At 39.8% G+C, this 17,199-nt stretch overlaps 1 protein-coding gene across 11 annotated transcripts in view; it reads right to left on the bottom strand.

Moving 5' to 3' along the window:
- Positions 1–17,199, bottom strand: part of CHL1 (cell adhesion molecule L1 like) — a 209,574-nt gene that overhangs the window by 32,029 nt on the left and 160,346 nt on the right. For all 11 annotated transcript variants that reach the window (XM_004033505.5, XM_031009568.3, XM_055380962.2 and 8 more), the window contains 4 exons: positions 14,461–14,601; positions 14,023–14,134; positions 12,453–12,619; positions 9,722–9,887 (listed from right to left, as the gene is read on the bottom strand). In XM_004033505.5, the coding sequence (XP_004033553.1) occupies positions 9,722–9,887; positions 12,453–12,619; positions 14,023–14,134; positions 14,461–14,601 (586 nt within the window). The remainder of the gene's footprint in view (positions 1–9,721; positions 9,888–12,452; positions 12,620–14,022; positions 14,135–14,460; positions 14,602–17,199) is intronic.

Raw genomic sequence — 17,199 nt, 5'->3', positions numbered from 1 at the left:
TGTGCTCAGAGAGTGTTACTAATAATATTAATCAAGTTGATTTCATTCATTTTTGGCTTATTGCTAATCACATTGTTGGTGTTTTAATGTCCCCAACTCCCATTTCTCCTGCCTCTCTGCTTGAACAAATTACCTTCTTTCCTAATTTGTTAGAAAGAGACCTTTCACTATGACTGCATCTTCGTCTTTGCATCTTCAACTTCTCCCCTCCCTCATTAATTTGCCACTATTTCTGGAGGGGGAAGAAAAGCAGCTCCTATTTGGTGCCAAGGAAAAACCCTCCCACTGGATTCTCAATGCCCTTTCCTCCCACGCCCTCCTAGTTATCAGTATATCCCACTTTTCATGCTACAGTGGTCTCTCCCGCAGGGCTAGGTCCCTCCCTTTGCCTGCAGTCATGAACAGTCCCCATTACCTTTGTTAAGCACGATATAAGTTCTAAAAATGGTTTCATAGCCATGCTCCATTTCATTTTTCATAACCGTAGTGTATGGTCTATAGCCTGTATGGTCTATGGCCACCTGCAGGTTGGAAATCCACAGAAAATTCCTGGGGGGGCATTTCAATCTACCTAATAGTATTACTGGGAGGGCTAAAGAGAGAAAGCATGTATGGGAAGTACTAACATAACATGAAGCCCCGTAGGTCTAACGGTTCAGAAGGGCAGCTCCCAGCACTTGCTGCATCCCTACTGTATGGGAAGTACTAACATAACATGAAGCCCCGTAGGTCTAATGGTTCAGAGTGGCAGTTCCCAGCACTTACTGCATCCCTACACAAGAAAGGGGACAAGCGAGAAGAAGGAATTTTCACTTCTCATTGTTCACCATGTATATTTGATTAGAAGTTTAACCTCCCTTTAGGTTAAAGTTTCTGGTCTTCTGCATAGTAATAAGGAGAAGGTGTCTCAGCAGAAGGTAAGAAGTATGAGGTTACTGATATGGCCTTCTAGAAATTTAGCAGATACCTGTGACTTCTACTCCCTGCTATATCACCATGCCTGCCCTTGGCAGCAGTCAAGGCCAGCCAGCAGCAGTTACTCCCAGGCTTCCTTGCTCCTGGGGCCTCTTCTGAGCTAAGGTTATTGTCCTTTATCCCTGTTACTTGTTTAGGGAAATTGGCAGAACATCTGTGTCACTTGCTCAGTCCACTCAGATAGCCAGAGGTTCATTTCAGTGTCAGCTCTTGGATCCTGCAGGAACTGTAAAGCTGGGTCACATGAAAAGGTTGCTTAGGGCTTCTGGGGTCAAAGCCTAAATGTACATGTCATATTACCCACCAGCCATGGGTCTCTGATTCCCTTCTTGGCTGTAGCCCAGAGGTCACATGGAAGACCCCGGATAGTCAGGCAGTAGTAACAAAAGAGGCAGAATTTAGGCATATCTGAGCAGTTGGCAGATCAGCGGAGACCTAACCTGAGGCTGGAGATCTGTATTGCAAAGCGTAGCCTTTAGATGTATATAATTAATCTCGTGTTTCAATGAGAACTGGTTGTAATACATACACTGCCTTTCTGCAAACCTTTGTATATATAGGAAGGAGGGGAGAGAATAAATCAAGAACCAAGGCTGAGACCAATGCCTTTGCATAGAGGTGGCTCACACATAAATACCAAGATAGACCAAGCAAGCAACAGAAATGAGACAAGCAGATGAAGAAATGAAGGCAGTGGAGCGGTGGGGGCTGGGGGAGGCGGGGGCAGGGAGCAGGACCAAGATAGCCAATTAGAAACAGCTGTGTTCGGAGGCGCCCATGGAAAAGAACCATAGTAAGTCTGTGAATCCTTCCCTGGCAACCAAGGTATCCAGGTTTCTCTTATAAGAACTGACTAGGAGGCTGGCATGATCTGCGGAGAGGAGGGAAGAACAGTGTGGTGCAGTGGTCCACCTGAGAGCCGCACGGGGCAGGGGAGACCCTTCCCCCCAGCCAAGGGAGGCGGTGAGTGAGTGTGCTACCCAGCGGGGGAAACAGTGCTTTTTCCACGGAACTGTGAAACCCATGGATTGGAAGACCCCACTCACAAACTCAAGCCACTGGGTCTAGCATCACAACCCCGAAGCCCCACAGATTCTCAACAGCCTTTCAGCTGGAATCTGCTTAAGCCTGCTGAACTCCTGGTGGAGAGGAGGCCAGCCCCACAGCTGCAGCTGCCTGCTGCCTAAGCCATTTGAGCTCCTTAGAAGAGGAGCAGCAGCCAGCACTGGGAATCACAACTGCCTAACACACTAAGCTCCCTGGGTGGGGGAAAGGCAACATTCATATCTGTAGCTCCAGGCTGTGCTTTCTCCCCTGCTGGAGCCAGGGAGGCTGGATGGCTCGGTCCCAAGACATGTCCCTCACAGCCCAACACACCCACTGTGGCAGAATCAATGCCTCTTCAGGCCTGACCCTGAGTGCCTTTTCAGGCCTGACCCTGACCCATCATTCCTCCTTGGGTGGGGCTTCCCTGCAGGAACTCCAATAACTCCAGCCAGAGGCTCAGGGACAGAATCCAGATCTCCCTGGGCCTGAGCCCCTAGGGGGAGGGGTGGCCATGGTCTCTGCAGACTAGCAGACTTAGCGTCTCCTCCTGGTAGTTCTGAGGAATCCAGGCAGCCCAGACAGGTCGGTTTCCCCCTAGTGAAGCACATCCCCTCAACCAAGAGACAAAGTGCTTTATTAGATGGGTCCTATTCCCCGTGCCACCCAACTGGGTGAGACCCTCCAAGAGGGGTTGTCAGACACCCTATATAGGAGTGATCCTACTGCCAACAGGTTGGTGACCTTTGAGGTCTGAGATCCCACAAGAAGGAGCAGGCACCCATCTTGGCTGTTCTCCAGCCTCCTTGAGTGACATCTCCAGGCATAGGAGTGAACCAGATGAATAGGGACTGAAGTGGACCCCCAGCAAACTGCAGCAGCCCTACAGAAGGTGGACCTGACCATTGAAAGAAAAAAAAAAAAAAAAGAAAGAAAAGAAAGCAACAACAACAGCATCAACAACAAAATCTCCCACAAAAACCCCAACCAAGCGTCAGCAGCCTCAAAGATAGAAGCTAGACAAATTTATGAAGATGAGAAAGAATCAACCAAAAAAATGCTAAAAACCCCTCTCCTCCCAGTGATCACAATGTCTCTCCACCAAGGGTGCAGAACTGGATGGAGGATGAGGCAGATGAATTGACAGGAGTAGGCTTCAGAGGATGGGTAATAAAAAACTATGCTGACCTACAGGAGCATGTTCTAACCCAATGCAAGGAAGCTAAGAACCTTGATAAAAGGTCACAGGAGCTGCTAACTAGAATAACCATTTCAGAGAGGAATATAAATGACCTGATGGAGCTGAAAAACACAGCAGGAGAACTTCGTGAAGCATACACAAGTATCAGTAGCCAAAGCTACCAAGTGGAAGAAAGGACATGAGAGTTTGAAGACCACCTTGCTGAAATACAGTGTACAAACAAGACTAGAGAAAAAAGAATGCAAAGGAATGAGCAAAGCCTTCAAGAAATATGGGACTTCATAAAAAGACTGAACCTGCAACTGGTTGGAGTACCTGAAGGAGATGGGTAGAATGGAAACAAGCTGAAAAACACACTTCCGGATATTATCCAGGAGAACTTCCCAAACCTAGCAAGACAGGCCAACATGCAAATTAAGGAAATACAGAGTACACCACTAAGATACTCCATGAGAAGATCAACCCCAAGATACACAATCATCAGATTCTCTAAGGCTGAAATGAAGGAAAAAATGCTCAGGGCAGCCAGAGAGAAAGGCCAGGTCACATACAAAGGGAAACCCATCAGACTAACAGTGGACCTCTCAGCAGAAAGTCTACAAGCCAGAAGAGAGTGGGGGCCAATATTCAATATTCTTAAAGAAAAGAATTTTCAGCCCAAAATTTCATATCCTGTCAAACTAAGCTTCACAAGTGAAGGAGAAATAAAATCCTTTCCAGACAAGCAAATGCTGAGAGATTTCATTACCACCAGGCCTGCCTTGCAAGATCTCCTGAAAAAAAGCACTAAATATGGAAAGGAAAAACCAGAACCAGTCATGCAAAAACACACCAAAATATAAAGACCAATGACATGATGAAGAAACTTCACCAACTAGTGAGCAAAATGAACAAACAGCATCATGATGACAGGATCAAATTCACACATAACAATACTAATCTTAAATGTAAATGCACTGAATAGCCCAATTAAAAGTCACAGACTGGCAAATCAGATAAGGAGACAAGACTCATCTGTGTGCTGTATTCAGGAGACCCATCTCACATGCAAAGACACACATAGGCTCAAAATAAAGGGATGGAGGAAAATTTACCAAGCAAATGGAAAGCAAAACAAATCAGGGATTGCAATCCTAGTCTCTGACAAAACAAACTTAAAACCAACGAAGATCAAAAAAGACAAAGAAGGGCATACATAGTGGTAAAGGGAACAATTCAACAAGAGGAGTTAACTATTCTAAATATATATGCATCCAATACAGGAGCACCCAGATTCATAAAACAAGTTCTTAGAGACATACAAAGAGACTGAGACTCCCACACAATAATAGTGGGAGGCTTTAACAACCCACTGTCAATATTAGACAGATCAATGAGACAGAAAATTAACAAAGATATTCAGAACTTGAACCCAGCTCTGGACCAAGCAGACCTAATAGACATCTACAGAACTCTCCACCCCAAATCAACAGAATATACATTCTTCTCAGCACCACATCACCCTTATTCTAAAACTCACCACATAATTTGAAGTAAAACACTCCTCAGCAAATACAAAAAACCGTAAATTATAACAAACCGTCTCTCAGACCACAATGCAATCAAATTAGAACTCAGGATTAAGAAACTCACGCAAAACCACACAACTACATGGAAATTGATAAACTTGCTCCTGAATGACTCCTAGGTAAATAATGAAATTAAGGCAGAAATTAAGAAGTTTGAAACCAATGAGAACAAAGACACAATGTATCAGAGTCTGTGGGACACAGCTAAAGCAGTGTTAAAGGAAATTTATAGCACTAAATGCCCACATCAGAAAGCTAGAAAGATCTCAAATTCACACGCTAAAGTCACAATTAAAAGAACCAGAGAGGCAAGAGCAAACTAATCCAAGAGCTAGCAGAAGACACGAGAAATAACTAAAATCAGAGCAGAATTGAAGGAGACAGAGATATGAAAAACCCTCCAAAAAAATAAATGAATCCAGGAGCTGGTTTTTTTTTTGAAAAAATTAACAAAATAGATAGATGACTAGCTAGACTGATAAAGAAGAAAAGAGAGAAGTATCAAATAGACACAATAAAAAATGATAAAGGGGACATCACCACTGACCCCACAGAAATGCAAACTACCATCAAAGAATACTATAAACACCTCTATGCAAATAAACTAGAAAATCTAGAAGAAATGGACATATTCTTGGACACATACACCCTCCCAATACTAAATCCAGAAGAAGTTGAATCCCTGAATAGAGCAATAACAAATTCTGAAATTGAGGCAGTAATTAATAGTCTACCAGCCAATAAAGCCCAGGACCAAATGGATTGACAGCCGAATTCTACCAGAAGTACAAAGAGGAGCTGATACCATTCCTTCTAAAACTGTTCCACACAATTGAAAAGGAGGGACTCCTCCCTAAATAATTTTGTGAAGCCAGCATCATCCTGATACCAAAACCAGGAAGAGACACAACAAAAAAGAAACCTTCAGGCCAACATCACTGATGAACATTGATGCAAAAATCCTCAATAAAATACTGGAAGACCAAATCCAGCAGCACATCAAAAAACTTAACCACCATGAACAAGTCAGCTTCATCTCTGGGATTCAAGGCTGATTCAACATATTCAGATCAATAAATGTAATTCATCACGTAAACAGAACCAAATACAAAATCCACATGATGATCTCAATAGATGCAGAAAAGGCCTTTGATAAAATTCATCATCCCTTCATGTTAAAAACTCTCAATTAACTAGTTATTGATGGAACACATCTCAAAATAATAAGAGCTATTTATGATAAACCCACAGCCAATATCATACTGAATTGGCAAAAGCTGGAAGCATTCCCTTTGCAAACTAGTACAAGACAAGGATGCCCTCTCTCACCACTCCTATTCAACATAGTATTGGAAGTTCTGGCCACGGCCATCAGGCAAAAGAAAAAAATAAAGCGTATTCATATAGGAAGAGAGGAAGTCAAACTGTCTGTTTGCAGATGACATGATTTTATATTTAGAAAACCCCGTTGTCTCAGCCCCAAAACTCCTTGAACTGATAAGCAACTTCAGCAATGTCTCAGGATACAAAATCAATGTGCAAAAATCACAAGCATTCCTTTACACCAGCAATAGACCTGCAGAGAGCCAAATCATAAATGAACTCCCATTCACAATTGCTACAAAGAGAATAAAATACCTAGGAATACAGCTAACAAGGGATGCAAAGGACCTCTTCAAGGAGAACTACAAACCACTGCTCAAGGAAATAAGAAAGGACATAAACAAATGAAAAAAAAATCACATCCGCATGGATACAAAGAATAAATATCACGAAAATGGCCACACTGCCCAAAGTAATTTATAGATTCAATGCTATTCCCATCAAACTACCATTGACATTCTACACAGAATTAGAAAAAAAAAACTACTTTAAATTTCATATGGAATCAAAGAAGACCCCATATAGACAAAACAATCCTAAGCAAAAAGAACAAAGCTGGAGGCATCATGCTACCTGACTTCAAACTATACTACAAGGCGACAGTAACCAAAACAGCATGGTACTGGTATGAAAACAGACATATAGACAAATGGAGCAGAACAGAGACCTCAAAAATAACACCACACATCTATAATCATCTGATCTTTGACAAAACTGACAAATCCAAGCACTGGGGAAAGGATCTCCTATTCAACAAATGGTGCTTGGAAAACTGGCTAGCCATATGCAAACAACTGAAACTGAACCCCTTCCTTACACATTAAACAAAAATTAATTCAAGATGAATTAAAGACTTAAATATAAAACCCAAAACCATTAAAAACCCTAGAAGAAAACCTAGGCAGTACCATTCAGTACATAGGCATGGGCAAAGACTTGATGATGAAAACGGCAAAAGCAATTGCAACAAAAGCCAGAATTTACAAATGGGATCTAATCAAACTAAAGCACTTCTGCACAGCAAAAGAAACTATCATCAGAGTGAATAGGCAACCTACAGAATGACAGAAAATTTTTACAATCTACCCATCTGACAAAGGTCTAATATTCATAATTTAAAAGGTACTTAAACATATTTATAAGAAACAAACAACCCCATCAAAAATGGGCAAAGGATATGAACAGACACTTCTCAAAAGAAGACATTTACATGGCCAACGAACATGAAAAAAAGCTCAACATGACCGATCATCAGAGAGATGCAAATGAAAACCACAATGAGATACCACCTCATGCCAGTCAGAATGGCGATTATTAAAAAGTCAAGAAGCAACAGATGCTGGTGAGGCTGTGGAGAAAAAGGAACACTTTTACCCTGTTGGTGGGAATGTAAATTAGTTCAACCGTTGTGGAAGACAGTGTGGTGATTCCTCAAGGATCTAGAACCAGAAATACCATTTGACCCAGCAATCACATTACTTGGTATATACCCAACAGAATATATATCATTCTACTATAAAGACACATGCACATATATGTTTATTGCAGCACTATTTACAATAGTAAAGACATGAAACCGACACAAAGGCCCATCAGTGATAGGCTGGATAAAGAAAATGTGGTACAGATACACCATGGAATACTATGCAGCCATAAAAAGGAATGAGATCATGTCCTTTGCAGGGACATGGATGAAGCTGGAAGCCATCATCATCAGCAAACAGGTGGGAGAAGAACAATGACAACATATGGACACAGAGAGGTGAATCACACATACCAGGGACTATTGGGGTGTGGAGGGCAAGGGGAGGGAACTTAGAGGACAGGTCAATAGGTGCAGCAAACCATCATGGCACATGTATACCTATGTAACAAATCTGCACGTTCTGTTCATGTATCCCATTTTTTAATGAAGATGTAAAGAAAAACAAAAATTAAAAAAAGAAATTTGTCATAAGGAAAAAAAATGAAGAAATTAGTAGTACAAATCACAAAAGCAAAAATGGACTGTGCAGTTGGTATTTTGTAAGTGCTCTGTATGTTACTGTTTTCTAAGTGCTTGGTATTGTTAACCCTATAATGAAAGTACATTTTTAATACTTTTAATTCAAACTATGTTATGGGATTTAAAACTAAAGCACAAAGATGTTAAGCAGCTCTTGTCTAAGTTCAAAGATCTAATAAGTGACTGAGCTGAGATTTGAATCTGAGCCATTGAGCTTCAGAGTTCATGATCTTACCCATGGCAATGTTGCTGTCTCATGCAAGCAGCACATGTCCTATCTAAACATTTTCAGATTTGTAGTTTTACAGGGTAATAAATTACAAAATTAATGAGAGGCAAGATTTGGCTCCAAGATGGTTAAGTTTTAACCCTTACTTAGTAACAATGCAAAAGGACGTGAAGCTGACTTTCTCATATTTTCAAAAGAGAGTAGACATTCAGCAAATGCTGACTTTTTGTTTCTTTGATGTACTTAATATCATCTAGTGCTATTACGCATCCATTCACACTTTCCTCTATATGTTCCCTTTTATATTTTGTCTATATTCTCTATACAGAGTTTGGAAGACTCAAAGGTGTACTTCTCAATACTCTCTGGCAGGAAGAATCCCAGATATGATTTAGGTTTTGCTAGTGAGTTAAATAAACTCATGTGAGATTGAAAAGTAGAAGGAAAATGGACGCCATCTTCTCCGGGCCAGTGGGAGCAGATAGTGGTTCTGGCAGACATGAGAGGTGGCAGTGGCAGGACTCACGAGTAGTACCAATGGGGTGAGGTGGCCATGAAGATGGCAGCAGTTTCCAGACACCTGGATTGCAGCTGCAGTGCTTTGTGATCAAGAACCTAGAAGACTAGTATGCAGCCTCTTCTAGGCCTAGCTCCTCCAGTTTTTTTTTTGCAAGCATCCAAGCCCATGCAGTTCTCAGCCTTTTTTTGCAAGCATCCAAGCCCATGCAGTTCTCAGCCTTTTTTTGCAAGCATCCAAGCCCATGCAATTCTTCCCTGGTTACTTAGAGTGGTTTCTATTTCACACACTAATAGAATGGTACATGTTACATGAAAAGTCAGTAGCAAAAACAGGATGATAAACATATAATAGGAGAGTGAAGTGACTTGAAGACAGAAATATTACTCAGTTTTTGTTTTTGTTTCTGTTTGAATACTTTAAGAAGTTTTTTTTTTTTTTTTTGAGACAGAGTCTCTCTCTGTCCCCCGGGCTGGAGTACAGTGGTGTGATCTCAGCTCTCCGCAACCTCCGCCTCCTGAGTTCAAGTGATTCTTGTGCCCCAGCCTCTTGAGTAGCTGGGATTACAGGCACGCACCATCATGCCCGGCTAATTTTTGTATTTTTAGTGGAGACGGGGTTTCACCATGTTGGTCAGGCTAGTCTTGAACTCCTGACCTCAAGTGATCCACTTGCCTCGGTCTCCCAAAGTGCTGGGATTACAAGCGTGAGTCACCACGCCCGACCTAGAACTTTTTAAATCAAATGCAAGTTGTTTACCCCAAGCAAATATTACGACATATCATAATAGTTTACCTACCTGCCATCTTCTGTGCCATTAATTTCAAAGGCTTCTCCATCTTTACTCCAGGACAACTTCAAACTGTGTTTCAAATGTGAGTCACATTTGCTTTCACAATGTAATTCAAGCATATGCGATTTGGGGATACGAGGATTCTTAGGAGAAACTCTAAGTTTTGTAGCATCTGTTTTTACCAAACAAAGATATTAGTTAGAACTAAGCATAACTTACTTTGTTATTAAGTGCCTGCAATTTAAGTAACACAAATTGTCACCATAACTGTCCAATCCTCACGCGGGGTTTGTCCCACTGTAATTTCCTAACACTGTATTTCATTATTATTTTCTTTCCATCCAGGCTTGGACATCTGACAAAATTTAAGTGGAAATATCAACTAATAGTTTAGGAATTTCCCTCATTATTTCTTGGGGAAGGGAGTAAACAAGCATAAGCAAACAAATGTCTCTAGAAGTGAAAATAACATAATTTCTCCTTCAAGTGCTTCTGGATATATAATCAAAGCGCTGTAAAGGAAAAGGGAAAGATATGTGATTTTCTATTAGGGTGTTTATTATTAATTCAGAAACCTGAGGGTAAATGTTTAAGCCCATGAATGGATGAACTATTAACATGAAGGTGAGGAACTAGAAAGTAAGCCTCAGGAAAGTAGGGCCTGCGACTGTTTCGTAACACTGCGGTATCTCCAGAGCCTAGAAGGGAGCCTGTACACTGTAGGCATTCAATACGTAGTGTTAAATCTCCTTTTGAATGAATTACAGGGAGTGATAGTTTGAAACAAAAATAAATGTGTAGTTATCAACATTATGAAACTCAAAGATTGGTTTATGGCTGCCTTAAAAAAATGTTTGGTTCATTATGATTGTTTCAAAACATGCAATCCTTACTCTTTAATGCTGTATTAAAAGTAAGTATACTCTTAATGTGGCATTTGGCATTTTGGGGACCTCCCAGAGACCAACTGCACAAGCTGACCTCCAATTCTATAATTATACTCTGATATTGGCTATGTACATTTTTCTCAAGGAACTGGCTAAAAATGGAAAGTATTAATAAAATTAATTGTTATTCCAGGCACAAAACTTGAAGAGACTATTAAATTGAATTAGTTTTAAGTGAATTATTTGACATCCTACTTCTAATTCTAAATTTAAAGCCAGAAATTCATTTAATAATAATAGATACAATTTAACAAACACTTCTCTATCAGGGCTCTGTTAAGTAATGCATATTCATTACGGCATTTTATAATTATAACAACTTTATGAATATTAATACTCCCACCTTACAGAGAAAGTAGTTTAAGGCTAAAATGAAATTGAGCCATAAGACAAGGTTTCCTAACCGGTAAGGGGCTGAACCAGGATTTGAACCCAAATCTGCCTGAGACTAAAGCTCATGCTCTCAATCACTATACTATATAGGCTCTCACTTAACTCCATTCTCAACATGCCTTTTGTATATGTAAAAAAAAAAAGTGTCCTTAATCCTCCATTGATATGATTCGTATATATTTTTAACATATAAAATAGACACTACAGTATATTGAAACTTTCTAAACTTGTCCATCTCTCTGGCCACTAGCAGTTTTGAGGTCCATTTTGGGCCAAGCACTGTGTTAGGCAATAGGAGTGCAAAGTTCCATTTGGATTCGAGGCTTCACGCTCCTTACACCTAGCTGAGTTGCTTAACCTTGATATAGGTTTACTTTTTGAAGCATTAAAAACAATCATCACCATCTTCAGTGACTTCATGAGGGCATTTTGAAAAGTGTACATGACACTTGAAAATGTAGAAGACATCAGAGATAAGTAGATATTGTGGGAGAGTATTTGAGTGCTTTAAAAATATAGTCTGTGGGCTGGCACACTGATTTACTCAGGGCACAGAAAGAGACAAATACTATAAAATAAGAAAAGGATGTAAGGCAAAAGAAAAGGAAAACAGGATGAAAAAAGAAGGAAGGAAGGATATATGTGGGAAGAGAGAAAGAAATGTCAAGACATCAGTGGATACAACAGCAGATATGTATGAGGAAAAGTGGCATCAGTGAAAACAGATGATCAAACAACTATGCTCTCCCTTATCTAGGTGGAAGTGAGAAGCAGGCTGGGATATGGACATGACAGAAGAAACAAAAATGCTCCTATTTAATACTGAAGATTCTTTCCGTTTTGTGCTTTCTTGAAGACTCTCTGAGCAATATTAAAATCAAAATATCAGTGAAGCCCAAGAAACTATTAACAGCTCCCAGGACTGTGCCCTGAAGTGAGAAGGAATAATACAAAGCTGTTTATGACTCAAAAAGAGGATCAAAAACCCTCTTCATTCTGTCATGCCTCAGTCATTATAAAGTTATGAGTTTGTGAAATCTTCAGCTCAAAAACTTGATTACTGGTACCATTACCTTGAGTTAGCTTTGGAAATAAAATATAGTTACAGAAATATGGTGTAGTATGGTTAATAGGTAATTTTTAAATATTGACAGCCATCTGTCACTAAGGACACCTGGCTGCCTCTTAAAATAGGATGAAGCTGTGCACATATCATTGGCATACACTGTAATTCTTGCAATAATCTTTTAGATGAAACCCAATCTGGGAATTTTGAAAAATGGTTCAAAGAACTTTTTCTGGTACTCCAACTTAAATTGTATTATTCCATTTGGGCAAATGAAGACAGACTGAACCCATGTGACAATTCATGCAAAGTAACAGTGAAATAAAAATACTTCTAATATCCAAATTGGCTGTGACTGCAGTTTTTCCTATAGCATTTTCTACCCAACATGAGTAAGACCCAGCATCTTCTTCGGTGGTTCTGTTGATCTGCAATGTGCCATTTTCATAGATATGATACCGCCTGCCCTCCAGGGGTTTCACTTCTTCCACCTTCTGCCTATGGACAAAGAAAGCATACATCCATCTGAGGTAGGGCAAAATTGTATACGCCTTTTAATACTAGTCAGTGACGTCATTCAGGCTAATCCCCTTTCAATAGCTCAGAAAACCTTATGAAATGTTTCACTGGGTTTCATATTTTTCTCAGAATGGACCAAGATTGTATATCTTATCTACCCAAATAGACTGTGGCTATAGAAAATTCAAGTCCATGCTCAGTGCTTCTGCTGTATTTGTCATAGCCACCAGCACCGGTTTGCATGTGTCCTCAGAGCTTAATAGATATTTTCTGGCTTACTGGTGGTGAACTCTTTAGTTAATGATTGCTCCAGGGTACTAAATGGGAAAGCTAGTAATTGAAAGAGATAATGAACCTTTCAAACCTCCTGCTGTCCTGGGAGAACATTGGTCATTCAGAAATATTATAAGCCAGGGAGTCTTGCCTGTCCTGTGGACATGGATTACATTTACCCTATCAACCCCAGAGCCATTTCCTCCAACATTCAGCCATTTCCAAGCCTTTGCTGCTACAGCTTGATTTACCCTGTACATTTGACAATAAGTGACTGCTTGAGTTTCTTTTTTTTTTAAGGATAAGCTGTGGATGTGGTCCATGTAGGATCATACAGGACAGGGACTTGGCTGAGGCAAGTGGGAGGCTTGCCTGAGACGCAAAATGTAACAGGGTGCCAAACATCAGTAAGCAAGGTAAATAATATTTCAATCGAGTATTTTGAAAAATCAAAATAATGCAAAAAACCCATGATGAACAAAATACGTATCATGATTTAAAATAAAGGCAATATCTGACCCTCTAAATCTATGACCTGGGGTCACCCATCTCACACTGCCCTACAGACCAATGACAAAATTATTCAAGAACTATTTAACCAAGCTTTTTCAGTAAAGCAACTAATAAGGTAGATCCATATTGATAATGTCTTTGGACTTATGATACCAATTAATTCATTGAAATTAAAATCAAAATGAATGCTGGAAAAGTCTTAAGCACATGCATTTGGAATTCAATTCGAGCTTAGATAATCATTTAGATAATCCCAAAACAACAACAATAGAGTAAAACATGACCTTGTGGTACCCCCATAATGAAAAACCAAAACTACCTTTAAAATTGTCTCTGTAATCTCTTCAATTCTCCGCTTTTCTTTATGAACACAAGTGGCTCTCTGTATGTCTCTATGTGAGAAAATCCTAGAAATCTAGCCAATGTTTTCAGAAGAGCTAATTTCCTGGACCAGTAAGTTTGTTACCTTATGTCTCAGAGGCACTGGGTACATGTAACAATATAGACACAATACAGCCTGGCAAATGACGGATGAAGAAACAAGGTCAAATCTACAATTGACATTCTCTTAAGAAAACCATGAGCCACTGGCTTACCAGGACACGACTGCCTCAGGTGAAGCAAAGAACTCGCAATGTAAGAAAGCACTGTACCCAACCACTGTAGCGTAATTTTCTCCATCTTTGGTTTGTATCAATGGACGGACATCTATTTGAAAATAACATAAACGCAGTTTTAAACTTTCGTGGAAGAAAGATATGCAAACTAAATTTTTCTATGTCCTAGTCATACTAATACAAATAGAAAACAGCAGAATATTACGGTGTCTGTTTTGAATTATAGAAGTATCCCAATTCAATACATTTTTGAAAGTACAATTTCAGTGTGAAGTCTAAAACTCAAATGTATGGTGAAAAGTAGTTTGATTTTTCCCTCCATATATTATGTGTCAAGAGTTAATACACTTCTGAACATGACCTTGACCATTTTCCTTAGGAAAATAGCAGGTTAAGTCAGCTCCCAGGCACACTCACCCACAACATCAATATTGGCATTGGCAAGGATAGTTCCATGGACATTTGAGGCTTCACACTGGTACACAGCAGTATGATTTGGTTGAAGGTTGGTAAAACTGATTTCCCTGGGGAAGACAACATCACCAGCAAATGGATGATCTGAAAGAGATTAAAGAATGTCAGTTTGATAAAGAACAGGACATAAAATATTTATACACCATTTATTAAATGTGTCACACCGTATTTATGTTTTCAAACCAGTTTAGAGTGACTAATAGTTCATTGAAGCCAATTCTTTAGGTTTTCTGAACATCAACTGTGGACTTTTCTTTCCAGATCCATGTGAATTTTCAATTATCTTTCAAGTTAATATTTAGCAACAAAATATCTGCTTATCTGGACCTCCCAGAATTTCCATACCTATACTCATGGCACTATTCCGGATTATCCTTTAGGCATTCAAGACCTATGATGAAGTGACAGTCTGTTACTCTTCTGAATTTAGATACTGATGCTGCCTGGCACAAGTCACATGGTCAACACATCATGATCTCCCTAGCTACCAGTACTGGCTGCTATTTTCTCCCTTGACACTTTTGTTCCCGTTTCAGTTCTCTGCCTCTCTACAGTTTTCTGATCTGCACCATTCATTTCATTTGCCTTGCTTCACTATTTAACCACTTCATGTACATTGCTTATATATTTCATTTTCCCAGGAAGACTAAACTCTTCTTGAGAAAAAGGGCCAGATTTTCTACTTTGGGGCGATAAAACCTTCCCCACTCCTGATACAAGTATAGTTCTGGGAATATCTTTTGGAAATGAGAATAGCTAACATGAGGCTGGGCACGGTGGCTCATACCTGTAATCCCAGCACTTTGGGAGGCTGAGGCAGATGGATCACTTGAAGTCAGGAGTTCAAGACCAGCCTGGACAACATGGCAAAACCCTGTCTCCACTAAAAATACAAAAATCAGCCAGGTGTGGTGGTGCGCTCCTGTAACCCCAGCTAGTCGGGAGGCTAGGCAGGAGAATCACTTGAACCCACGAGGTGGAGGTTACAGTGAGCCAAGATCTCGCCACTGCACTCCAGCCTGGGTGATGGAGAGAGACTTTTAAAAAAAAGTGAAGAAAAAGAAAAAGAAGAAAAAAAAGAATACCTAACATTTCTGATGCATTTAAGGACCAAAAACTCTATTGGATGTGGCACATGCATAATCTCACTGACAGTGCTCAGAACTCGATGGATCAGCATTTACATGGCCATTTTAAAGGTGAGGGGACTGGATTACAGAGAAGTTGGATGACACATCCCACAACATTGGGCCACTTTTCTGACTCTAAAAGCCCTGCCCTTGCTATGATACTATATATGTGTATATCTTTATCTATATCTATAGTATATATAGATATAAATATATATTATTATATTATATATAATATCCGTGTATAATATATATATAACATATATTTTATATATATAAATCCAGTAGGAAGGAAAACATGTTAGCTGGAAATGTCAAGGGAAGGGCACAAATGCAAAAATTTTTAGTTTAAAGGACATTACAAGATTAATAATCAATCGAATTCTACTTTTCTGATGGTGTCTCCATTATATGAGATAATGACTATACTAAGTTTTAGGTTCTAGAGAACATGAATATTACATATTAAAATAAAAGACTTACACATCTTTTTCTGCCTAGGAGTCACAGATGAATATTTTTTTCACTTTACTGTGAGCTCTCTACGGGCAGGACCTCACCGTGAGGTTGTGCAGTGTGTCCCCACTGCCCAAAGAGCAGCTACCACAGAAAATCCAGTCAGTAAATACTTGCTGGAATGACTTAAAATGTTAGGTTGGGTAACCTTTATTCCTGAAAGGCCCCTGTAAGTAGGCAAAACAATAGCCCCTGAAAGATGTACACGTTCTAAGTCCCAGAACGTATGACTTTGTTACTTTACATGGAAAAAAGGGACTTGCAGATGTGATTAAGATTAAGGACATTGAGGTAGGAAAATTATTTCCTACATCTGGATGACCCAAGTGGGCTCAATGTAATCACAAAGCTCCTGAAAATCAGAAGGCCCTTCTTGGCTATAGTCAGAGGGAAATGTGACCACGGAAGGATGGTCAGAGAGATGCAGTGTAGCTGGCTTTCAAAATGGCGGAAGGGAGCCAGGAATGTGGGCAGCCTGGAAAAGCTGGAAAAGGCAAACGAGAGAATGCTCTCCAAGCACTTCCAGGACATGGCACTGCTGACATTTTGATTTTAGCCAAGACTCGTGTCGGACTTTTACAGAAATGTAAAATAGTGTACATGCACTATTTTAAGACACTAAGTTTATGGCAATTTAATTTGTTATAGCAATGTTAGAAAACTAATACAATCCTGTTGAACAATTTATCACTTATTTCTTGCAAATTAGCAAGATGAGTAGCTCTTCTAAGTTTTTAAAGGCTAAACTCTTTAGGAATGCTGCAAAGCACTGAGTCTCTAATCCCATTCTTCACTTCCACACCCCACTCAGGGTCCTAAGTCTTTCAGAGTTAACGCCATCCTCCCGTTTAGTTCTCCTTATCCCGTCTGATCCATGCATGGCTCTGAATTAACACTGCATTACAAAAGTAATAAATTAGACTATTTAAATGATACTTTATTTAAGTAATTAAACATTGCTTAAATCTGCCTGTTGGCATGGGTATGGGAATCGTTGTGTATTGACAAAGGCTAACAGAAGCTCCCAGGATTCAAG

Source organism: Gorilla gorilla, chromosome 2 (genome assembly GCF_029281585.2).
Source record: "Gorilla gorilla gorilla isolate KB3781 chromosome 2, NHGRI_mGorGor1-v2.1_pri, whole genome shotgun sequence".
NCBI lineage: Eukaryota > Metazoa > Chordata > Mammalia > Primates > Hominidae > Gorilla > Gorilla gorilla.
Note: the sequence above shows the minus strand (reverse complement) of the source record. Positions and strands in the feature narration are given on the sequence as shown.